General features: G+C 45.6%; 1 protein-coding gene across 2 annotated transcripts in view; it reads left to right on the top strand.

Annotated features, from left to right (window-relative positions):
* Positions 1-26,661, top strand: part of RFTN1 (raftlin, lipid raft linker 1) — a 462,134-nt gene that overhangs the window by 198,798 nt on the left and 236,675 nt on the right. For both annotated transcript variants that reach the window (XM_077268863.1, XM_077268864.1), the window contains one exon: positions 14,728-14,836. In XM_077268863.1, the coding sequence (XP_077124978.1) occupies positions 14,728-14,836 (109 nt within the window). The remainder of the gene's footprint in view (positions 1-14,727; positions 14,837-26,661) is intronic.

Genomic DNA, 26,661 nt, shown 5'->3' with positions numbered 1-26,661 from the left:
ACCAAAGATTCCGGGATGACCTGCCAACGCAGAAGAATGAACCTCCGAGATGACTCTACTGGTCCAATCATCAGGAACAAACAGTCTACCAGGCGGGCAACGATCAGGTCTATCCGCCTGAAACTCCTGCAAAGCCCGTCGCAGGTCTGGGGAAACAGCAGATAATATCACCCCATCCTTAAGGATACCTGTAGGTTCAGAATCACCAGGGAAATCAGGCTCAAAACTCCTAGAAAGGGCATCCGCCTTCACATTTTTAGAACCTGGTAAGTATGAGACCACAAAATTAAACCGAGAGAAAAACAACGACCAGCGCGCCTGTCTAGGATTCAGGCGCCTGGCAGACTCAAGATAAATCAAATTCTTGTGATCGGTCAATACCACCACCTGATGTCTAGCCCCCTCAAGCCAATGACGCCACTCCTCAAAAGCCCACTTCATAGCCAAAAGCTCCCGATTACCAATATCATAATTTCGCTCGGCGGGCGAAAATTTTCGAGAAAAGAACGCACAAGGTCTCATCACGGAGCAATCGGAACTTTTCTGCGACAAGACCGCCCCAGCTCCGATCTCGGAAGCATCGACCTCAACCTGAAAAGGAAGAGTAACATCAGGCTGACGCAACACAGGGGCGGAAGAAAAGCGGCGCTTAAGCTCCCGAAAGGCCTCCACAGCAGCAGGGGACCAATCAGCAACATCAGCACCCTTTTTGGTCAAATCAGTCAAAGGTTTAGCAACATCAGAAAAACCAGTTATAAATCGACGATAAAAATTAGCAAAGCCCAAAAATTTCTGAAGGCTCTTAAGCGAAGAAGGTTGCGTCCAATCACAAATAGCCCGAACCTTGACAGGATCCATCTCAATGGAAGAGGGGGAAAAAATGTACCCCAAAAAAGAAATCTTTTGAACCCCAAAAATACACTTAGAACCCTTCACACACAAGGAATTAGCCCGCAAAACCTGAAAAACCCTCCTGACCTGTTGGACATGAGAATCCCAGTCATCCGAAAAAATCAAAACATCATCCAGATACACGATCATGAATTTATCCAAATATTCCCGGAAAATGTCATGCATAAAGGACTGAAAGACTGAAGGGGCATTTGAAAGACCAAAAGGCATTACTAAATACTCAAAATGGCCCTCGGGCGTATTAAATGCGGTCTTCCACTCATCCCCCTGCTTAATTCGCACCAAATTATACGCCCCACGGAGATCAATCTTAGAGAACCACTTAGCCCTTTTTATTCGAGCAAACAAATCAGTCAGCAGTGGCAGAGGATACTGATATCTGACTGTAATTTTATTCAAGAGTCGATAATCAATACACGGCCTCAAAGAGCCATCTTTTTTAGATACAAAGAAAAAACCGGCTCCTAAGGGAGATGAAGAAGGACGAATATGTCCCTTTTCCAGGGACTCCTTAATATATTCTCGCATAGCAGCATGTTCAGGTACAGACAGATTAAATAAACGACCCTTTGGAAATTTACTGCCCGGAATCAGATCTATGGTACAATCGCAATCTCTGTGAGGAGGTAGTGAACCAAGCTTAGGCTCCTCAAAAACATCACGATAATCAGATAAAAATTCCGGAATCTCAGAGGGAATAGATGACGAAATGGAAACCAAAGGTACGTCCCCATGAGCCCCCTGACATCCCCAGCTTAACACAGACATTGCTTTCCAGTCAAGAACTGGGTTATGAGATTGTAACCATGGCAATCCGAGCACCAAAACATCATGTAGATTGTACAACACAAGGAAGCGAATCGTCTCCTGATGGTCTGGATTCATACGCATAGTCACTTGTGTCCAGTATTGTGGTTTATTACTAGCCAATGGTGTAGAGTCAATACCCTTCAGAGGTATAGGAACTTCCAGAGGCTCTAGATCAAACCCACAGCGCCTTTCAAAGGACCAATCCATGAGACTCAAAGCGGCGCCAGAGTCGACATAGGCATCCGCGGTAATTGACGATAATGAACAAATCAAGGTCACAGACAAAATAAACTTAGACTGTAAAGTGCCAATTGAAATAGACTTATCAACCTTTTTTGTACGTTTAGAGCATGCTGATATAACATGAGTTGAATCACCACAATAGAAGCACAACCCATTTTTTCGCCTAAAATTCTGCCGTTCGCTTCTGGACAGAATTCTATCACATTGCATATTTTCTGGAGCCTTCTCAGAAGACACCGCCAAATGGTGCACAGGTTTGCGCTCCCGCAAACGCCGATCAATCTGAATAGCCATTGTCATGGACTCATTCAGACCTGTAGGTGCAGGGAACCCCACCATAACATCTTTAATGGCATCAGAGAGACCCTCTCTGAAATTCGCCGCCAGGGCGCACTCATTCCACTGAGTAAGCACAGACCATTTACGAAATTTTTGGCAGTATATTTCAACTTCATCTTGCCCTTGAGATAGGGCCATCAAGGTCTTTTCAGCCTGAATCTCTAAATTAGGTTCCTCATAAAGCAACCCCAAAGCCAGAAAAAACGCATCCACATTGAGCAACGCAGGATCCCCGGGTGCCAATGCAAATGCCCAGTCTTGAGGGTCACCCCGCAGCAAGGAAATTACTATCCTAACCTGCTGTGCGGGATCTCCAGCGGAGCGAGATCTCAGGGAAAGAAATAATTTACAATTATATTTGAAATTCAGGAAACGAGATCTATCCCCGGAGAAAAATTCTGGTATAGGAATTCTAGGTTCAGATATAGGGGCATGAATAACAAAATCCTGTAAATTTTGAACCTTCGTAGCAAGATTATTCAAACCTGTAGCCAAACTCTGAGGATCCATTTTAATCAGGTGAGATCAGAGCCATTCAAGGATTAGAAGGAGAGAGAGAGGCAAAGGCTGCAATTAGAGCAGAAATGCAACTGAGTCAACAATAGAGCAAGCTCAGAAGAAAAAAAAAAAAAAAAAATCTGCAGACTTCTTTTTCTCTCCTTTCTTCTGCCAACGGTTTTAACCCTTGGCCGGCCATACTGTCATGGTTCCCAATGGCAAGGGAACGTCAGAGAACTTAAATAACAGACTAGCTCTTGGGTGATGGAATCTCGAGCTGACCGTGAGCTAAACCTACCACACAACTAACAGTGGCCGGGTGACGTACCTACGTTTTATCCCTAGACGCCCAGCGCCAGCCGGAGAACTAACTAACCCTAATAGAGGAAAAAACAGACCTGGCTTACCTCTAGGGAAATTCCCCCAAAAAGGAGACAGAAGCCCCCCACATATATTGACGGTGAGTTCAGAGGAAAAGACATACGCAGTATGAAGGTAGGTTCAGCAAAGCGAGGTCCGCTTACTAGATAGTAAGAAGATACAATAGGGAACTTCACGGTCAGCTGAAAACCCTATTAAAATACCATCCAGAAATTACTTTAAGACTCATGTGTCAACTCATGACACCGGAGTGGTAATTTCGGCCCACAAGAGCTTCCAGCTACAGAAACATAACATAACTGTGAACTGGAACAAAAATGCAAACAAACTTAGGACTAAGAGTCCAACTTAGCTGATAGTAGTCTAGAAGCAGGAACATGCAACAGAAAGGCTCTGGTTACATTGATGGCCGGCACTAGAATAACTGAGCAGCAAGGCTAAATAGGATACTCCCACATGCTGATGGAAACAGGTGAACAGAGAAAGTGAAGCACACAAGTCCAGTACCACCAGCGACCACCGGGGGAGCCCAAAAACCAAATTCACAACAGTGATGCCATTCGGGCTTTCTAATGCTCCATCTGTGTTTCAGTCCTTTATGCATGACATCTTCCGAAAGTACCTGGATAGATTCATGATTGTATATTTGGATGATATTTTGGTCTTTTCGGACGATTGGGAGTCTCATATGCAGCAGGTCAGAATGGTGTTCCAGGTCCTTCGTGCTCATTCCTTGTTTGTGAAGGGGTCTAAAGGCCCCGTCTCACATAGCGAGATTGCTAGCGAGATCGCTGCTGAGTCACAAGTTTTGTGACGCAACAGCGACCTCAGTAGCGATCTCGCTATGTGTGACACGTACCAGCGATCAGGCCCCTGCAGTGAGATCGCTGGTCGTGTCGGAATGGCCTGGACTTTTTTTGGTCGTTGAGGTCCCGCTGACATCGCTGAATCGGTGTGTGTGACACCGATCCAGCGATGTCTTCACTGGTAACCAGGGTAAACATCGGGTTACTAAGCGCAGGGCCGCGCTTAGTAACCCGATGTTTACCCTGGTTACCAGCGTAAATGTAAAAAAAAAAAAAACAGTACATACTCACCATCTGATGTCCGTCAGGTCCCTTGCCGTCCGCTTCCTGCTCTGACTGAGTGCCGCCGTACAGTGAAAGCACAGCACAGCAGTGACGTCACCGCTGCGCTCTGCTCTCACTGTACGGCGGCACTCAGTCAGAGCAGGAAGCAGACGGCAAGGGACCTGACAGACACCGAAAAGCGAGTATGTACTGTTTGTTTTTTTTGGTAACCAGGGTAAATATCGGGTTACTAAGTGCGGCCCTGCGCTTAGTAACCTGATGTTTACCCTGGTTACCCGGGTGCTGCAGGGGGACTTCGGCATCGTTGAAGACAGTTTCAACGATGCCGAAGTCGTTCCCCTGATCGTTGGTCGCTGGAGAGAGCTGTCTGTGTGACAGCTCCCCAGCGACCACACAACGACTTACCAACGATCACGGCCAGGTCGTATCGCTGGTCGTGATCGTTGGTAAATCGCTATGTGTGACGGGGCCTTAAATGTCTCTTTAGAGTTCAGAAGGTTTCATTTTTGGGCTTCATTTTTTCCCCTTCTACTATCGAGATGGACCCTGTTAAAGTTCAGGCCATTTATGATTGGACTCAGCCTACTTCTGTGAAGAGCCTTCAGAAATTTCTGGGCTTTGCTAATTTTTACTGTCGCTTCATCGCTAATTTTTCTAGTGTTGTTAAACCATTGACTGATTTGACCAAGAAAGGTGCTGATGTGGTCAATTGGTCCTCTGCGGCCGTTGAGGCTTTTCAGGAGCTGAAGCGTCGTTTTTCTTCTGCCCCTGTGTTGTGTCAGCCAGATGTTTCACTCCCGTTTCAGGTCAAGGTGGATGCTTCTGAGATTGGAGCAGGGGCTGTTTTGTCTCAAAGAGGTTCTGATGGCTCTGTGATGAAACCATGTGCTTTCTTTTCTAGAAAGTTTTCGCCTGCTGAGCGCAATTATGATGTGGGTAATCGAGAGTTGTTGGCTATGAAGTGGGCGTTTGAGGAGTGGCGACATTGGCTTGAAGGAGCCAAACATTGCGTGGTGGTCTTGACGGATCACAAGAATCTGACTTATCTCGAGTCTGCCAAGCGGTTGAATCCTAGACAGGCTCGATGGTCGCTGTTTTTCTCCCGCTTCAATTTTGTGGTTTCGTACTTTCCGGGTTCTAAGAATGTGAAGGCTGATGCCCTTTCAAGGAGTTTTGTACCTGATTCTCCGGGAGTTCCTGAGCCGGCTGGTATTCTCAAAGAGGGGGTAATTTTGTCTGCCATCTCCCCTGATTTGCGGCGGGTGCTGCAGGAGTTTCAGGCTGATAGACCTGATCGTTGCCCAGCGGAGAAGCTGTTTGTCCCTGATAGATGGACTAGTAGAGTTATCTCTGAGGTTCATTGTTCGGTGTTGGCTGGTCATCCTGGAATCTTTGGTACCAGAGATTTGGTGGCTAGATCCTTTTGGTGGCCTTCCTTGTCACGAGATGTGCGTTCTTTTGTGCAGTCCTGTGGGACTTGTGCTCGCGCTAAGCCCTGCTGTTCTCGTGCCAGTGGGTTGCTTTTGCCCTTGCCAGTCCCGAAAAGGCCCTGGACGCATATTTCCATGGATTTTATTTCAGATCTCCCTGTCTCTCAGAGGATGTCAGTTATCTGGGTGGTTTGTGATCGCTTCTCTAAGATGGTCCATTTGGTACCTTTGCCTAAATTGCCTTCCTCCTCTGATTTGGTTCCATTGTTTTTCCAGCATGTGGTTCGTTTACATGGCATTCCGGAGAACATCGTGTCGGACAGAGGTTCCCAGTTTGTTTCAAGATTTTGGCGGTCCTTTTGTGCTAAGATGGGCATTGATTTGTCTTTTTCTTCAGCTTTCCATCCTCAGACAAATGGCCAAACCGAACGAACCAATCAGACTTTGGAAACATATCTGAGATGCTTTGTTTCTGCTGATCAGGATGATTGGGTGTCCTTCTTGCCTTTGGCTGAGTTCGCCCTTAATAATCGGGCCAGCTCGGCCACTTTGGTTTCGCCTTTTTTCTGTAATTCTGGTTTCCACCCTCGTTTTTCTTCAGGGCAGGTTGAGCCTTCGGACTGTCCTGGTGTGGATTTTGTGGTGGACAGGTTGCAGCAAATTTGGACTCACGTAGTGGACAATTTGACATTGTCCCAGGAGAAGGCTCAACGTTTCGCTAACCGCCGTCGCTGTGTTGGTCCCCGACTTTGTGTTGGGGATTTGGTTTGGTTGTCGTCTCGTTTTGTTCCTATGAAGGTTTCGTCTCCTAAGTTTAAGCCTCGTTTCATTGGTCCTTATAAGATTTCTGAAATTATTAATCCTGTGTCATTTCGTTTGGACCTTCCAGCTTCTTTCGCCATTCATAATGTGTTCCATAGGTCGTTGTTGCGGAGATATGTGGCTCCTATGGTTCCCTCCGTTGATCCTCCTGCCCCGGTGTTGGTTGAGGGGGAGTTGGAGTATGTGGTGGAGAAGATTTTGGATTCTCGTATTTCGAGACGGAAACTTCAGTACCTAGTCAAGTGGAAAGGTTATGGTCAGGAGGATAATTCCTGGGTAGTTGCCTCTGATGTTCATGCTGCCGATCTTGTTCGTGCCTTTCATTTGGCTCATCCGGAGCGGCCTGGAGGCTCTGGTGAGGGTTCGGTGACCCCTCCTCAAGGGGGGGTACTGTTGTGAATTCTGTTCTCGAGCTCCCTCCTGTGGTTATGAATGGTACTTCGGCGAGTTCTGTTCATGGACTCCCTCTGGTGGCTGTGAGTGGAGCTGCTGGTTCTGAGATTCCTTCTCCAGCTGATCTCGTTCAGGCCTTGGCTGGCTGCTCTATTTAACTCCACTCAGATCGTTACTTGATGCCAGCTGTCAATGTCCTAGTACTGGTTCAGTTCTCTTGGATCTTTCAGATGACCTGTCTACTTCAGCAAAAGCTAAGTCCCTGCTAGCTTATTTGTTACCACTGTGTTTTTGTCCAGCTTGCTATTATATTTAATCTTGTTAGCTGGAAGCTCTGGGATGCAGAGTGGCACCACCGCGCCGTGAGTCGGTGCGGTGGTTTCTTTTGCACACTCTGCGTGGTTTTTTGTTAGTTTTTTATGCTGACCGCAAAGATACCTTTTCTATCCTCAGTCTGTTTAGTTCAGTCTGGCCTCCTATGCTGAAACCTATTTCATTCCTGTGTTTGTGACTTCCATCTTAACTCACAGTCAATATATGTGGGGGCTGCCTATTTCTTTGGGGAATTTCTCTGAGGCAAGGTAGGCTGTATTTTCTATCTTTAGGGGTAGTTAGCTCTTAGGCTGTGAAGAGGCGTCTAGGCAGAGTCAGGAATGCTCCACGGCTATTTCTAGTTGTTGTGATAGGATTAGGGGTTGCGGTCAGCAGAGCTCCCACTTCCCAGAGCTCGTCCTGTATTGTTAGTTTGCTCATCTGGTCATTTCTAGTGCTCCTAACCACCAGCCCAACATAACACCTAGGGCCTTCTTGGACCATAGTCCAATTGAGGTGGAGTTTCGACCGATGGGGACACGGGCCGTGAACAGGAGAGAGTGGAAGATTCACCCTAACTGGCTGCACAGTATAGATTTAGATAAGATAAAACAGGAGTTGGCGGAATTTTTTGAGCTGAATGATGGGAGTGTAGATGCTCTTACTGTATGGGAAGCCATGAAGGCGAACTTAAGAGGGCTGTTGTTTAGAGATATTAGTAGATGTAAACGGAAGTCGAGAGAGGCAGAGAAGGCAGCGATTGATGGGTTTAGGACAGCGGAGAATGAGATGGTAACATTGGGTACTCCGGAAGCTGGGAAGAGATTAAAGGCAGCTTAAAGTCATCTGGAAGAAATTTTGTTGGGTAAGGCTGAAAGGAAGCGGAAATTCATGAAGCTGGCTTATTATCAGGAGGGCGAAACTGTAGGTCACATGCTGTCGCTGGTTGCTTCTGCCCAGAGAAATACTTCGTTTGTTCATTCTCTGGTTTCCAGGAGTGGTACGAGTGTCTCTGAGACTCCAGAGATTTTGGAGCTTTTTGCGGATTTTTATGCAGACCTATATTCATCTCGGGTAGATGGGTCGGTGGGAGACACAGTGGCGTTCCTCGAGGGACTGGAGCTCCCGAGGCTGAGTGACACAGATAGAGAGGGCTTAGAGTCTCTCATCACAGAGGAGGAACTGAGTCGGGCATTGCAGTCTATGGCTAATGGAAAGGCGCCTGGAGTGGATGGGTTCCCTGCTGAGATTTATAAGCATATGGGGGAGGTGCTAATTCCCAGATTAAAGGCGGTCCTGGAGGAGGCTAAGAGTAGAGGGTGTCTGCCTACATCCATGAGAGAAGCCATAATTGCGGTGATTCCTAAGGATGGGAAAGACTTGGGGCAACCTGAGTCATACCAGCCAATCTCCTTGCTCACTATAGATGTCAAGCTTCTGGCCAAGGTGTTGGCGAAGAGGTTGACGAGTGTCATCTCTGGCCTGGTGCACCCAGACCAATCTGGCTTTATGCCTGATAGATCCACGGCGGCCAACCTACGGAGGCTATTTATGATTCTGCAGCTTAGGTCCGACAATTGTGGCCAGAGAGTTATTGCATCTTTAGACGCCCATAAGGCGTTCGACAGTGTGGAATGGGGATATCTCTGGCAGGTGTTGCAGTATATGGGGTTTGGCTCGCAGTTTGTGTCCTGGATTCGGCTGCTGTACTCGCGGCCAAAGGCCAGAGTCAGGGTGAATGGGGAGTTATCACGGACTATACAATTAGCTAGAGGGATGAGGCAGGGGTGTCCGCTCTCTCCTCTTTTATTTGCTCTGGCTGTGGAGCCGTTGGCTGCTAAACTTCGACAGTCTGATGAGGTGTCTGGGTTTAAATATGGGATGATTGAAGAGAGGGTGGCGTTGTATGCGGACGATATTCTACTGTTTCTGGATGACCCGGTTGCTTCCTTGGGGGGGGCATTGGGCTTATTGAAAGATTTGGCTCATTGTCAGGACTGACGATAAACTGGAGTAAGTCTATTTTATTTAAAGTGGATGATGTAGGGGAGGAGGGGAGTGAGCCGCTGGAGGATGGGCGACTGAAGGTGGTAAGTCAATTTAAATATCTTGGGATATGGGTTTCTATGCCTGTTACAGATTACATACATAGGAATCTGACACCGATCTTAGGTGTTCTTAAGGCAAAAGCGGATGCCTGGATTAAGCTGCATTTATCTGTGGTGGGCAGGGTGAATCTTATCAAAATGATTTTGATGCCGAAAATTCTGTATGTTCTTCATAATGCGCCAGTTTGGATACCACGCGGGAAATTTCGGCAAATTAACTCCCTGTTCAGGAATTTGGTATGGGGGAGACAACATCCACGTATCAGACTGGAGACACTTCAGCGATCCAAGGAAGATGGGCATTGCCTAACCCTAAAGTATATTTTCTTGCAGCCCAGAGTCAGCACTTAAAGGGCTGGGCGCATGAAGGGTCATCCGGGGCGGTACAGAAATTAATGGAAAAGGTGACAAAAAGAAGGCCAGCAATACAATGTCTGGAGAATGGCTCCCTGGGGGCTTTGGGGAAATTGTATCCGACTCTGTTATTGATATGTAAGCTGTGGGGTATATTGAAATATATACGTGGGATTACGGGTCTAACCAGATTTTCCCCGTTATGGCATAATAATAATTTAAAGGAGTTTGTGGCACTGGGGGTACTACCAGAATGGCAGGCCAAGGGGATTCAATACGTGTATCAGATAATTGAGCAGGGAGAGTTGAAATCCTTTTCCCAATTGCAGGTGGAATTTGATCTCGGGCCTGCGGGGCAATATCAGTATTTGCAGATGAGACACGCATTTGGAGCTCAGAATAGGGACGGAGGCATCAGAATTCAAAGGGATATAGTGTTAGAGTATGTGGGTAATGAAGGGACTACTGGGGGGGTTATTTCCACTCTTTATAAAGACTTGCTGCATACTTTCCTATTAAGGTTTCCAATACTGGCGAGAGCTAAGTGGGAGAGGGATCTGGGCCCAATGGAGAATGAAACTTGGGAGTCGGTGCTGGAGTGGGTTCCACGGCTGTCACTGAGCGAACCATATAGGCTGTCACAGCTTTATGTAATACACAGAGTTTACAAATCTCCGAACGTGTTATATAAGGCAGGTCTGCGTGATGATTCTGAGTGCCCGAGGTGTAGGTCTACAGATGCTGATATATTTCATATGATGTGGACGTGTCCGAGACTGGCTGCTTTTTGGTTGGTAGTTTTGAGTCGTGTGGAAGGAGCATACAGATGCACGGTGTCAAGGGACCCGATGGTGTGCTTGTTGGGGTGCGTGGATGAGATTGGAGTGGATAACAACCTGAAGACAGCTATTGCCAGATTGCTGTATATGGCCCGGAAGGTATTAGCGCGAAATTGGATTAAGGACGAGCCGCCTTCAAGGAGAGAATTCCTCCAATATGTGAAGCAGGGCCTGATACTGGAAAAGGGGTTTTATCAGAAAAGAGGGAAAATTGAAATGTTCGATAAATTGTGATCTCCGTGGCTTGCCATGGGATAGGTTTGTTATAGAGAACGGGCGAATCAAGGCCCTGAATTGGTGAAAACATAACATGTGGCCTACAGTCCTAACTGAGGGGATAGTCATCCTATAGATTTGATTGGGGAGCTACTAAACAAGGTGGGCTGTCTTACTGGGAGGGGGCGGGATAAGTTGGGATTGTGGGGGTTCGTTGGGGGGAAAACTTTGTATTGAAAACAAAAATGTAACATGTCAATTGTAATGTTATTCTTAATAAAAATTTATTTGAGTTAAAAAAAGACAATTCTCTATACTCCTATCCTCTGCCTACGACACAGTCGACCACCCACTCTTACTAAAAATCATCTCTTTCCTTCAAAACTGAACTCATTATCTTTTCTTCTCACTTACCCACCTCCCCACTCAATCTGTTTGTCACAAGTAATGATACCACACTCTCGCTCTCCGCAGTACCGGAAGTATGCTGCCTTGAAGTAACCCTCAACTCTGTTCTGTCCTTCAAACTGCACATCCATGATCTTGCCACCTCCACCTCAAAAATATTTCCAGAATTAATCTTTTCCTCAACCCTGAATCTACTAAAATATTAGTACATGCCTTCATCATCTCCTGCCTCAACTACTGCAATATCCTCCCTCCTAACACTCTTGCATCTCTCCAGTCTGCCATTATCTCTGCTGCTCGACTAATCCACCTTTCTCCTAACTGCTCCTCTGCTTCTCCTCTCTGGAAATCCCTTCATTGGCTCCCAATTCCTGAACGTATCCGGTTCAAACTGCTAACACTGACCTACAACCTGTCCATAATCTGTCTCGTTCATATGTCTCCGAACTAATTTCCCAATATCTTCCATCACACAACCTCTGGTCTTCCCAAGACCTTTTTCTCTCCTCTACACTTAAATGCTCCTCACCCAATCACATTCAAGTCTTCTCCCGTGTATCCCCCATCCTCTGGAATTCGGTGCCGCAACACATCTGATTATCCGCCATACTCATAACCTTCAGACCGAACTTGAAAACCCATCTCTTCAAGAAAGCTTACAGCCTGCAATGACCCCACTGCTACCTCACCACCACCAGAGCTTCTGCAACCCGCCTCTAAGCTATTGTCTTTCTCCATTATCCCTTAGAATGTAAGCCCACAAGTGCATGGCTCTCTCCCTTCTATACCAGTCTGTCACAATTTATTCACCGTAATTTATATTTGTATTTTGTATGTAACCCCTTCTCTTGTACAGCACCATCAATGGTGCTCTAAAAACAAAATTATAATAGTTTGAGTGCCTGTAATATGTACCGCAGTATATTAGTAATTGAGCATATAGTAAAATTAATGGTCTCTTATTAAACTATGTCATGGGCTGGGCTTCGTAGCATCACCAATATAGCAGAAATTAGCAACATTCTCCTGGGTGCTATAACTATCCATTTAGAACCATTTAAATGCTGTTGCCATTGTTGAAAGCGAATGCACCCGATATGGGACAAACATGCACTTCTTATATTGGAGAAAGGTTAACTATTCACATGCATGTTTGAACTATGTGCCATTCATTGTCTATGGAGAAAGTCCAGCGCTCAGCAATTTCCGGCAATTCCCAACAAAGAATATAGCAGAGGCCAAGTATGCTCACCTCTGCTCCGTTCAATACTTGCAACTTTGGGCCAACACCTTTTAGGCTCATTCATGTACAACTACGCCTAGTACTGTTCTATGTTTTATCGGATAATACTCAGACCAATGTTATTCCATAGGGCAGTGCAGAGCTGCTATTTTTTTTCCATGCTAATGCGGCATGAGAAAACAATCTCAGCATGCTCCGAGTGGCTCCATACAAGTCTGTGTGAGACATCAGACTGCATTCAGATATCATCCGAGTGCAGTCCGACATCCGGGACTCGAACAAAGGAGAAGATGGAGAAAATAGGTTCTTCATCTTCCCGCACTTGTGATGCGATTTTTGCATGCGAGAGAGTCATATCATACTAATATCACACTCAGCTCGAATTCTGATCAGAGTTTGGGCTGAGTGTCATTGCATAATCAGCCCGCTTCTCTTGCACAAAAGAACATATGGCTGCCTGGCCGCAGCCTAAATGTGTGAGAAGCAGACTAATTGAATAATATTACAACATGTCGGTATAAGGGTAGTCCATCCACTGCCTCAGATTATGGGTATTGCTGTTGGAAGCCCTAATCATCAACAATGAGGAATGAAGCAATTACATGGCACATCTATTCATTTCAGTGGGTGCGCTGCAGTCCTTACCCTGTACTGACTACCAAAGTCCTACAGCGTAAGGACTACCTACAACCAGTGTAGTTATGATGGGGAGGCTGAGAGGTGGTTGGGGAGTACCAACATATTTTGTTTTGTCTTAATAGTATACATATAAAAAATATAATGGTAGAACTGCATCAATAGTACCATGGCAGATTTTTTACCATGCCTTTAGTAGCACGGTTTTGATCAGATAGTTCCCTAAACTGTCTTTCTAGTGATATGCTTATGTCGTTTATATGCACAAATATTCTTTCTAAATACCTATAATTAGGTTGATGCGTAAATTTTTCTGTAGTGGTTATCTCTTCCAAGCGGTCATTAGAGCCCCAGGAAGAGCTCTAAGCATGCCTTTAGTAACTGTACAGTGAATGAAGCTGCCTGTAGCATAATGAATAGAAAATTATTCCTTCATTTAATGTGAGGACTCAGCAGGACATACGGTCATATAACCCGCACCGCAGTCTCCTGTTAGGCTCCATACAAAGACAAATAATGCGATTATAGAAGAGGGTAATCTTCCATGATGAAAAGCAGACTCACCGGAGATGTTCATTGTGTTGGGTTCTTTTGTTTGTCCTCAACTTAATTCTTTCTTCTTTTTTATGCTGTATAATTACTTTTCTTTATGCTGGTGCATGGCTGGTGCTCTACCTTGTTACCAGGAAAAAAAAAAAAACAATGACACATGATTAATACAGAAAATTAGGGGAAATTCAAGGTTGAGATTTGAAAGCAAATCTGGATTGCTGACAGTTTTTTTAAGGTGCGAGTTTTGTTCCCACGCAAAATGAATTCCCCCAAAAAACTGTTTATACGAAAAGAAAAAAAAAGCAAAACCAAGTTTAGATGACTATGGTCATCTTGATTTTTGTACGATGAATAGTGATGAGCGAATATATTCGTTGCTCGAGATTTCTCGAGCACGCTTGGGGGTCCTCCGAGTATTTTTTAGTGCTCGGAGATTTAGTTTTCCTCACCGCAGCTGAATGATTTACATCTGTTAGCCAGCATAAGTACATGTGGGGGTTGCCTGGTTGCTAGGGAATCCCCACATGTAATCAAGCTGGCTAACAGATGTAAACCATCCAGCTGCGGTGAGGAAAACTAAATCTCCAAGCACTAAAAAATACTCGGAGGACCCCCGAGCGTGCTCGGGAAATCTCGAGTAACGAGTATATTCGCTCATCACTAACGATGAAACGTAGTTGGTGAATCAGAGGTTGGATTGATAATGTTCCTTTCATATTCATAAATTTTCTGTGTTGTTTATTTTTTTTGTCTTGGACATTAAAAAAAGAAAGTGACAAGAGGACGTGTGGACATATTGGTTGTCACTTTTGAATTAGCTTCTCAACAGCTAAAACTGCCATTCTGTCAGCATGCGCTGTCAATTATATAGAAGCAATTTACCGTCAGCTGCTGAGAAGATTGTTTAAAAGTGACAACCAATATGACTGCACTTGCTGTTCTAATTTCTGCAAAAATGTCCTCTGAAAAAAGTCAGGAGCCCCTGCAATGTATTTGTAAATAAAGAGCACATAAGACGACAAACTTTGTAGTTCTCACTACTGATTTTCTGATGACGGGTATTTCTTTTTGGAATGAAATCCTGTTTAACAGTATTCACTTGAGATTAGTCTCTTATGCAGCATGTCTTGCCATTCTCAGAAACTCAACTTGTGATCAGACAACTGAAGAATACAGCTTGGAAATAGAACCTTGTATGTCTTCTGACCAACAAGCAGACCAGAAACTGATACCGGACTTGGTAAAGAGGGTAAGTCGCACCTTAATAACTTAGGAATTAATTACATTGATGGACATGCTGGGCAGTCTCTTTCCAATTGGAGCTTCTAATTTTCTTACACACAGGCTATTTCTCCTTTGTTTTTTTAGTTTACCTGTGTATATAGCACCAGTAATTACACAACACTCATCAGAAATAGTCATCACTGTCCCCATTGGGCTCACAATCTAGATTCTTATCATTATGTCTTTGGAGTGTGGGAGGAATTTGAACCCAGGACCCCAGCGATGTAAAGAAGCATTGCTAAGAACTGAGCCACTGTGCTGCCCTGAAACCAATCCACTTGCAAAGGGACTGATTTAAGCAGTATACTATCCCAGTAATGCTAAGCAGATATGCTCACCGCCCCTTCATTATTTTACAATATCGTATGATAGAGTATAGTAAGATGTAGATGTTACTTCTATTCCTGCAAATACATATATATTTAAAGAGCATGTATTAGCTCTCCTAATGTATCTGTTTTATTAAATGATTACATTCCTCATGAAATATTAATTCTGGAACATATTTTTTAGACTTCTATGAAAAATTTCAAAGGATTGGAAATAATAATATGAGGCAGACTCTCTGATGCTAACCCCTTGGGGTGCTGACATGTCCTGTGGTGTGCACCAGTACTGGAAGTGATGATGAACCCTCTAAGTTTTCTTTCATGAAGATGTCTCCATCAAATGATGTTAATAATACATCACGTGTGCTCAAAAGTCTCCTCAATTTTACTAGATGCGCTTAATTTGTTTTATTTACCCTGATGACCTCCATCACTAGAATTTACACCTCTAAAGTCATACTCACTAGCTCTAATCTCAATGGATCAGCACTGTCAGCGCTCGTGTGCCAGGACAGGAAGCAGTGAAGTCCCGTTCCACTCACCTGACTGCTGCGACCAATCATAGACCTCTTCGGGACGTCGTCACTTCCTGCCCCTGTGCAGATAGCCAGAGCCAGAGTGGATGGAGGCACTCAGCACGTCTCATTTTGATCATTTTTAAACCATCCATCTCCTTGAGATGTCCTTTGAGATTTTGCTTAGAAGTCAGACAACACATTAAACAAAATTCTTACACTGTCTTAATACCTCTGGACCCAACCTTATGGAACCATTATGAGGCTTTTCATAGTTTTTCAGTAAATGAAAAATATACTCGGTCAAGTTCATCATTTTGGGTTATTATCCATCTGTACTGTGAAGTGCCATGTCATCAGTTGTGGAGCATTTGACCAAATCTGCGGTGAAGTTTTATCTCTTTACATTTGAGAATTTATCCAGCTTTTTCTATCCATAGTCACCTCATCAGTCAACATAAGTGACCCCATTCTATTGGTAGTCAATCATGTCCATGCCATAACACTTCCTCCACTTTGGATTTGTAGTCCTTCTTTTCATTCTCCTTACTGTTCCAACATCATTCTGGTACAAATTATTCTGTGCTTAAACTGTCCATAAATTCTCGTTACAGAACTGGGTGGTTATTTTTTTCTAGATATTCTGGCCTTTCTGTTCTTGACTGCTACCAATGTCTTACATGTTGAGATAAACCCTCTGGATTTTCATCCATGAAGGCGTTTTGAATTGTAGACTTTGGTAATTATACATTCTCTCCTAGAGCGTTCTTTTGGATTGGTTAAATGCGCTTATATTGTTTTATTCAGCCAAGTGAAGGCCTACTTTACTTGTTCTGACATCTCTTTGGACCTTATGTTGAAAGTTCTCATATATGGCTGCTAATAGCGAGAGCAAAGTCAACTCCAGATGCCTTATTTCTGTCATTTTTCATGGAATAATACAGAAAGAGGCCACATGGACCATAAGAACTATTATTGACAATTGACAAAATACTGTTGAGCCTGTGAAAATTGAAGGGCTATGTACAAAACTGGCTGTAATTCCTAACGGTCAAAGCAATATTTTTGTTACACCCCATGAACTAAAGTTGAGTCTACATTTCAATCATCGTGATGGCTTTGTTTCAAATCCCTTGTGGGAGTGTAGAACGGTTAAGTTATGAAAATGTTGTAACTGTCCAAATTTTCTGTGTTTGCTTGTATTCCTTAGATTGTACAAAAGGCAATACAGCTATAAAATTAATATATCACACATTTTAAAAGTTTAAAGCTGAACTGCATTGTTATAACTTTAGCAGGGTATTCTCATTGCAGTCAGCACTTACTGTATCTCAGCTAAATTCGCTGTACAAATGGAATGTAGCTTGCACTGAGCTACTCAGGAAGTGGTAAATTAATGTGAACTTTTAAGGCATGTTAACTGCTACATGCATACTTGTGACCATACAATAACAATCTTAAGGTTATATTCAATTCAGAATTATAGGTCCATGAAGGTCTTAAACATTGGCACAGCCAGCCGCACAAGCTCCATTGGACTCCATTATGTGTCCCAAGGTATTTTCATACATACGAATTTCAGAAGCACAAGACAAAATTTGTTTTCTATCTCATTCATATGGATTGCAATTAAAGGGAACCTGTCACCAGTTTTTGAACAAATGCAACCATGTTTATTTGCTACTGTACTGCATTCCACAGACGTGTATATTGTCTACTGACTCCCTCTGCATTCCCTCAAAAATAACATTTGAATTGCTCCCACACTACATGTAAATGAGGATAGTCCAGTCCGATGGGCCTCATCACTGCAACATCTGTGCCTCCTCTCTGCTTCTAATCGCTGTCCTCCAGCTCTGATTGTTGTGGATGATTCGTCTTGCATCATCCACATAGAACAGTGAAATCGCACCTGTGCAGTAGCATCTTTGGCCCACTTTGCTTTGCCCCTCTGTGGGCAGAGCAAACAACATCACCCTGCATGCAACGAAAGATGCCATTATGGTTCCGGCGAAAGTGCGCAAGCTATGCCGTTGCACAGGAGTGACATTACATTGCTCTGTGTGGATGAAATAATAACAGAAAAAAATGAATAACAGAGCAAATGAAGCAAAATATATATAATCTTATTATGACAATTTACATAAAAACAGAAGCATAAATATAAATATTCTAAAAATAAAAAGAGCCGTGACACCTTAGGTGCCACGTTTGGGCAGAGTCACAATTAGTAAGTCCGTATGGGTGCTTAATAATAGATAGTAGAAGGAATATAGGAGATTATATATATATATATATATATATATATATATATATATATATATATATATATATATATATATATATATGCAGCGCCCCAGAGTCCTGGTCGTTGCAGTACTGTGGCTCCGCCACTATGGGGAGCCATGGTGCGTCCGATGGCACTGAAGGAGTTCATCTGATCAGGTATCACAGACACCAATACATTTCACAGCCGGGCCTCCGGGGGGAGCTAAGGGTGCTATTCATTAGGCCACTCCTCACCATAGTGGGTAAACTGGGGGTCAGGCAGGAAGTTAGATCAGAAAGCTGACTGGATTGGACGAAGCAACACCTAGTGGCAGAGGGTGTTGTGGAGGAAGAGACAGTAGGGTCTCTGTCAGGGGTGGGATCCTGACAGAGGCTTGGCATTGGAAAGAACGTAACGGGTCCGCGCCAGCTCTGGGAAGCGGCGGGGCCCAAGAAAGGACTAGAAGCGAGATAGATTGTGCTGAGTAAGAAACGAGATCAAGCGATAGGAGAATTCCAGTAGGGGTCGTGCTGTAAGACCGGAGCAACACCCTACTGAGGCGCACTACCGGTGGCCGGAACGCCGAGGGAGTATTATAACATTCAGCTTCAAGCAATACTCTAAACAGCGGCAGGACAGTCAGTTTAAGGCGGGCTGTCTAACACATATCACCTATGAAGTCTTGGGAGGCAATTGCGGGAGAGGGGCATCTCTAGGGTCCCGGAAGAACTCCAGGCCTACCCGACAAACGGGTGCCGTTCTAACTGTAACATCAGGAAGGGACGGACGATTAGAAGAACATCATTTAATCGAGTTGTGAGGGAACTTAAGAAACAGACACAACAGTTGTGGGGTACTTTCCGTAAGCACAGCAGGGAAGGACTACAACACATAGCGCTAAGAAGGAAGGCACCGATTTCCACCTGTGAAGAGAACTCTGGAGGTGCCATTGGACCGGCCGGACTTGCGCAGCTTGGTGAACCGTATTCTGGACTGAGGACTCAGAGATCTCCAGTAAAGAGGTAAAGAGACTGCAACCTGGTGTCCTCATTATTTACCGCGACCTGCACCCCACAACTGCACCGTTACAACACCACTTACTGCACCGGACGTCCCCCACTGACACACAGGGCCACGGACCGGGTCTAGCCACCGTGACAACCCCAGGACTGAGACCCAGAGGCCCGGCTCCGGGTACCCCTCGGCCCTGCGGTGGTGTGGGGGCGCTCCAACTATATATATATATATATATATATATATATATATATATATATATATATATATATATATATTGTGAGGCAGTGACCGATGTCATATGTGAGGGTCGCTATGTGTCCCCCAGGATGTGCTCAGAAGCATATTAGATCCGCTGGAGTGCCCTGTGCTCACAGCAGGTTGCCTGTGAGTCACTGGGAAGAATAAAAGTGAGTGTGAACTGGGTCAAGTTATTTGACCAAGAAATTATTCAGGAAAACCCGGTATGGGCTTTTATTTTTTAAATGGACTGCAGGAAGGTAGAGGGGCAGGTCCGTTTCCTCCAGCCCAGATGTTATAAGTGGCCCATGGCCACAGAGTCTGGAGGAAAGAAAAAAAAACCCTGCAAGAGAGTTTGGGTGTGTCGGTGTTGGCTTGGAAGCAGACCTAGCAGGAGACTTATGCGCAGAGGTGTATCTAGCCTTTCCTGCACCCGGGGCAAAGGATCAGTTTGGCGCCCCCCCCCCCCCAAAACCTCCCCCATTTTACCTCTTTTGAAACTGTATGACCAAGCCAAGGTATATTCTTGAATCCCCATAATGTTAAAATAGATACCAATAAAAGTAAAATTAATTGAGACATCAGTAGGTTAAGTGTTTTTGAATATCCATATTGAATCAGGAGCCCCATATAATGCTCCATAAAGGTTAATAATGGCCCCACAAGATGCTCCATAGACACATTTGCCCAATATAGTGCTGTAGAAACGTTGATTATGGCCCCATAAGATGCTCCATAAAGATATTTACGCCATATAGTGCTACAGAAACGTTGATTATCGGAGGTGGAGCCGCATATTCATTACTGTAATGAGCGGTACCATGTGACCACTCAGTACAGAAAGAAGCTGGGGACCTGCAGGGACCGTGCCAGGAGCAGGTAAGTATAATTAGACAGCCCCCGCTCCCCCTCCCCTGCCGACCCCTGGGTATGACTCGACAAGGAGCCTCCTTGGACCGCCGCATCATCAGGCGGCCCGCTGGCACCACCCTGTCAGCTGCGCCCGAGGCACATGCCCTGGCTGCCCCCCCTGGATACACCACTGCTTATGCGGAGCTCTTACTGTGTGGAGCAACATGGGGCCAGGCAGAGTCTAAAAGCCTGATACCCCAGCGTACCCGGTGGTGTAGTACGTGCACGGCAACTGATTGCGGACTGTCTTTATTTTTCCCAGCTGCGTACCGAGGGACTTGTTTACTTTTTCTGCTTGTGAGTACACTGTAAAATAAACAAGACTTTATTTTGAACCTTGATCTGGGTCACTGCCTTCTCACTGCATAGCAAGGACATAGCTGCATCACGTATGGTTGGAGAATGCGGAGCAGTGTGAATTAAGGCATACCCCAATGCCATTTGCATGTCTGTTATTAGGTCAGCTACATTGCAACCCAGGTCTGCGGACAAAATGGAGGAGATCCTGAGGCAGCTGGTCCTCACGCAGCAACAACAGCAACAGACTAATAACCTGTTGCTGCAGCAAATTACAGCCCTGCGTGATGCACCTCCAGGACCGACCCCAGAACGTTGCGATGCCCGAGACAAGGTCCCCTCCACTTTGAGAAAATTGAGTCTGGAAGATGATGTGGAAGCTTTCCTCACCATCTATGAGCGCACGGCAGAGCGGGAGAACCTGGCAGCGGCACAGTGGGCCGAAGTCGTGGCTCCGTTCCTGAGGGGTGACACGCTAAAGGCCTACTTTGACCTCAGTCGGGATGATGCCCAGGACTATTCCAATCTAAAAGGTGAGATCCCTGCCCGACTGGGCGTTAATACTTATGTGAGAGCCCAACGGGTGTTTTCATGGACTTTTGTGGAAACGCAGCCTGCTCGGTCTCAGGTTTATGACTTACTGCATCTTGTGAAACGGTGGCTCCAACCTGAGACTTTAACCACACTTCAGATAGTGGAGAGAGTGGTGGTCGACCGACTGGTGAGGGCTCTGCCAGCAGCCATAGAGCGTTGGGTGGGTCAAGGGGACCCGGGTACCCTAGACCAGGTTGTAGGACTGATAGAGCGATATAAGGCCACTCAGGACTTTATACGGGACACTGCTCTGCTTCGGCTGTCACAAATCCGGACCGAGCCCGTGTTGAGGGAATGTCTCAAAAAGACAGTGAGCACAGACCTGTGTCCCCTAAATTGGCCCCAAGGTCACCTCGTGCCACAGTCATTACGTTTTGGCGATGCCAAGAGCCTGGACATGTGGTTGCCAATTGCCCCCTAACAACAGAACCCATGGACTACAGGTATAACCGCCGTGTATCTATGTATACCTAGCCAGTCTGCATTGCCACTACAGACCATGCCGGTACCGAACCTCAGCTGTGCATAGTACTCATTAATGGGTACCAGACGGACACTCTCTTGGACTTGGGGAGCTTGGTAACCCTGGTACACGGGTCCCTGGTTGCTGGGGACAGTCCTAATGGATGGAAGGTGGGGGTAGTGTGCATACATGGGGACCTCAGAGAGTACTCGACTGCGTAGGTCACATTCTCCACCCCGTGTGGGAAAATAAAATATGTGGTGGGAGTGGTAAAGACTCTTCCATATGTGACTATATTGGGAAGAGATTTGCATCTGTTCTGGTCACACTGGGAGACCAGAGTTAACCCTCTCAGGGTAAAAAGTATTCCGGGCGCAGAAACTGAAGATCCCGAGTCAGGGATACCTGCCGTAGGGGTCGCCACCATAGGGACAGTGTGTAATCCCGATAGGTTTCCCCTAGAGGTATTGGCAGAAGTGATGGAGAACCCACCGATTCCTGAGGTGGAGGTGTCACCTGGTAAGTTCGGGACTGCCCAGCTCCAGGATCCCACTCTGACCTCGGCAAGGGAAAGAGTAATCGAGGTAAATGGGGTGGCTTAACAACCTGGTGCAGAAAAGGAGTTTCCCTGGATGATGGAAGTTACTGTACATGGTTGATAAAATCAGGGATGAGGTGGTAGAACAACTGGTAGTGCCCCAATCCTATAGTCGGGCAGTTCTCGACATGGCTCACACTCAAATGTTGGGAGGGCATTTGGGGGCCAAAAAGAGCGCATATTGCAGAGTTTTTTTGGCCTTGTGTCTACATTGAGGTCAAAAGGTACTGCAACACATGTCCGGACTGCCAACTAACCTCACCCACCACGAACTACCATTAGTGCCTCTGCCCATTATTGAGGTACCTTTTGAGCGGATTGCAATGGATATGGTAGGACCAATAGTAAAATCCACCCGGGGCCACCAGCACATGTTAGTAGTCATAGACACCCGGTACCCAAAGGCGATACCACTCCGCCACACTTCGGCTAAACTAATAGCCCGTGAACTGTTTGCCATGTTTTGTCGCCTTGGGCTCCCTAAGGAGATCCTTATGGATCAGGGAACCCCTTTTATGTCTAAGGTGACCAGGGAGCTATGTAAGTTGCTCCAGATTAAACGGTTACATACGTCGGTGTACCATCCACAAACCGATGGGTTGGTGGAGCGGTTTAATAAGACCCTCAAGGCTATGCTCAAAAAGGTGGTCGCCAAGGATGGGAGGGGGGATTGGGATGTGTTACTGCCCTATCTAATGTTCGCCATCTGCGAGGTACCGCAGGCATCCACGGGGTTCTCCCCATTTGAGCTATTGTATGGCAGGCACCTGAGGGGACTGCTGAATGTAGCCAAAGAGACATGGGAACAGGAGCCCATTCCATATAAAAGTGTCATTGAGTATGTGGCAAGTATGGAGGATTGGATTGCGGTTCTGCGGCTCATAGTAAAGGAGCATTTGTTGGATGCCCAGGCTGCTCAGAACCGCACGTATAATAAAACGGCCACGGTCAGGACCTTTAAAGAAGGAGATTGGGTGTTGGTACTAGTACCCACCCCAGAGAGTAAACTCATGGCCAAGTGGCAAGGGCCTTATGAGATACGGGGGAAAGTGAATTACAAAGTGTACCAACCTGGGAAAAGGAAACCCGAGCAACTATACTATGTAAACCTGCTAAAGGTCTGGAAGTACCGAGAATGTTTGGTCACAGAGCTGACTCCGGTCATACAAACGGGGTCCCTCTGGCACTGGCCAAGGACACAGCCGGGTGTGAGGTAAAAGTAAATGCTCGTGCTTTGGTGCAGCAGAATACGGATGTATTCTCAGAGCTGCCGGGGCAAACTTCAGTGATTCAGCATAACATTGTCACTGAACCCCAGATAAGGGTGCGGATGAAACCGCACCGAGTGCCTGAAGCCCGAAGGCAAGCCATTGCGGCCGAAGTGAAGCACATGCTCCAGTTGGGAGTCATAGAGGAGTCCCGAAGTCAGTGGGCCAGCCCCATTGTTCTAATACTAAAACCAGATGGGTCATTACGCTTCTGTAATGACTTCAGGAGGTTAAATGAAGTGTCAAAATTTGACCTCTATCGCATGCCATGGGTGGACGAGCTAATTGAGAGACTGGGTGAGGCCCAGTACTTCACGACACTGGATCAAACAAAAGGTTACTGGCAGGTCCCCTTAGCAGAGTCAGCGAAAGAAAAGACCGCTTTTATAACACCAGAGGGTCTCTATCAATATGTTGTCTTGCCTTTTGGGTTACATGGGGCTCCGGTCACATTCCAGAGGCTGATGGACATTGTGTTAGCCCCACATCGAGATTACACATCAGCCTATTTGGATGACATAGTCATCTTTAGTACCGACTGGGATACCCATCTGTCCCGGGTGCAAGCTGTGCTAGAGTCTCTTAGAGTCGCGGGGTTAACAGCAAACCCAAAGAAACGCGCGATAGGTCTCACGGAGGCCCGGTACTTAAGATACGTGATCGGCCGCGGGGTTATCAAGCCCCAAGTGAACAAGATTGAAGCCAATCAAAACTGGCTCAAACTCTTAAGTACCAAACAAGTGAGGGCATTCCTTGGCATCATTGGGTATTACCGTCGATTTATACCCAATTTTGCTGGGAAATCGGCACCCTTAACGGACCTGTTAAAAGGGAAGAAAACGGTGATGGTCAAGTGGAATCCTCAAGCGGAGGAAGCGTTCCAGTCTCTGAAGTCGGCGTTGTGTGGACGGCTGGTCCTCATCAGCCCCGACTTCAAGAAAACGTTTATTGTGCAAACCGATGCCTCAGAGGTAGGCTTAGGAGCGGTGCTGTCGCAAGAGGTGAACGGGGATGAGCATCCAGTCACCTATCTGACCAAGGCAGAGAAAATTTATAGCGTAGCGGAGAAGGAGTGCTTGGTGATTAAATGGGCCTTGGAGTCCCTACGCTACTATTTGCTCGGGCGTCAGTTTCAGTTGGTAACGGACCATTCACCCCTCGTCTGGATGAGAAATGCAAAAGAGAGGAATGCCCGAGTCACCAGATGGTTCTTGTCCCTACAAAACTTGAGCTTCTCCCTGGAACATCGGGGAAATCACAGGGAGATGCGGATGCCCTGTCACAGGCCCCCTGTATGGTGACAAATGTTCAACCCCACAAATTTGAACAGAGGTAAGGGGGTATGTGAGAGGGGTATGTAAAATAAACAAGACTTTATTTTGAACCTTGATCTGGGTCACTGCCTTCTCACTGCATAGCAAGGACATCGCTGTATCACAATATATATGAGTTTTTGGCAAAGCCAGCTCACTGCTTTGAAGAAACAAGGATACATCCACCTGTGGTTACAGTTCGCACGGAAAACGGAGTGGTATAAATCCACACTTGTAAAGAAAAAACTTTTTGTTTCTCCTGCGATCAGGTCAATGGTAGACTAAAATATACCTTTTATTTATCCATTAAAAAGTTCCAGATTTCTTCAATAACAGTATTGCATACATTCAAACCCTTATGGACATATATATATATATATATATATATATATATATATATATATATATATATATATATATAAATATATATATGCAGGATTAACCTTGTAGAGATAGCCAGATGTAGTCATACAGAAAAGACTGTAACATGCAATAAACCCCCCCCCCCCAAAAAAAGGTGATAACTTATATTCATATGCATATGATCAATGGAGCAGTATAAAGTGCATAAAGAAAAATATATAATACAATGACTGTCTCTTACGTGGAGGCAGCTGAAGACAACCAAAAAGTAGTAAATGTGGTCCACCAGACCTACTGATAAATGGTTGGCATTCAGCAAAATGATTAGTAATTTGATATAGATAGGTTAATCAGTATAAGATACACATTCTAGTTAAGGTAACCCCTTTTTTTCTCTAAACAGAGAGACACATAATGGAGCTGAGTGACCAAACTGCTGCAAACGTGGAAGAGGCAGGCACCAATGCGCATTTCGCGATTTGCTTCTTTTGGGACATGGTGGTCAAAGGATAGAGAAGCAGGTCCTTTTATAACAGGTTCTCGTTAAGAAACCTTTTTATGTAATCATAGACAAGTTGAGCGCACATACAATTCTATGGAACCCTCTTACATAGCATACTGACCCATAATACTTGGGCATGCACTCTGTATATATAACTTTTAATTTGGGCCTTAATTTTGATGGGTAAAGCTTTTCCTTAAGGTACCTTCACACTAAACGACTTTGCAACGATAACGATAGCGATCCGTGACGTTGCAGTGTCCTGGATAGCGATATCGTTGTTTTTGACACGCAGCAGCGATCTGGATCCCGCTGTGATATCGCTGGTCGTTGCTGAAAGTCCAGAACTTTATTTGGTCGTCAGATCGGCGTGTATCGTCGTGTTTGACAGCAAAAGCAACGATGCCAGCAATGTTTTACAATGGTAACCAGGGTAAATATCGGGTTACTAAGCGCAGGGCCGCGCTTAGTAACCCGATGTTTACCCTGGTTACCATTGTAAATGTAAAAAAAAAAACACTACATACTCACCTTCTGATGTCCGTCAGGTCCCTGGCCGTCTGCTTCCCGCACTGACTGTGAGCTCTGGCCGGCCGTAAAGCACAGCACAGCGGTGACGGCACCGCTGTGCTCTGCTTTTACTTTACGGCCGGCCAGAGCTCACAGTCAGTGCGGGAAGCAGACGGCCAGGGACCTGATGGACATCAGAAGGTGAGTATGTACTGTTTTTTTTTTACATTTACAATGGTAACCAGGGTAAACATCGGGTTACTAAGCGCGGCCCTGCGCTTAGTAACCCGATGTTTACCCTGGGTACCCGGGGACTTCGCCATCGTTGGTCGCTGGAGAGCTGTCTGTGTGACAGCTCTCCAGCGACCACACAGCGACGCTGCAGCGATCGGCATCGTTGTCGATATCGCTGCAGTGTCGCTTAATGTGACGGTACCTTTACTTTTGTCCAAGCCATTAAGCAATGTTTGATTTAAGCTTGTACCTTCTCCCCAATGTGAAGGCAAAAATAAATCTACCCTATTAACTACATTTCTGAAGAACATGGTTCATATTTTCGGTGTAATTACATTTTGCACTTTGCAATGCAGTGCTTGATTTTGG

This window comes from Ranitomeya variabilis, chromosome 6, assembly GCF_051348905.1.
Source record: "Ranitomeya variabilis isolate aRanVar5 chromosome 6, aRanVar5.hap1, whole genome shotgun sequence".
NCBI lineage: Eukaryota > Metazoa > Chordata > Amphibia > Anura > Dendrobatidae > Ranitomeya > Ranitomeya variabilis.
This window is presented reverse-complemented; position numbering and strand designations above follow the sequence as displayed.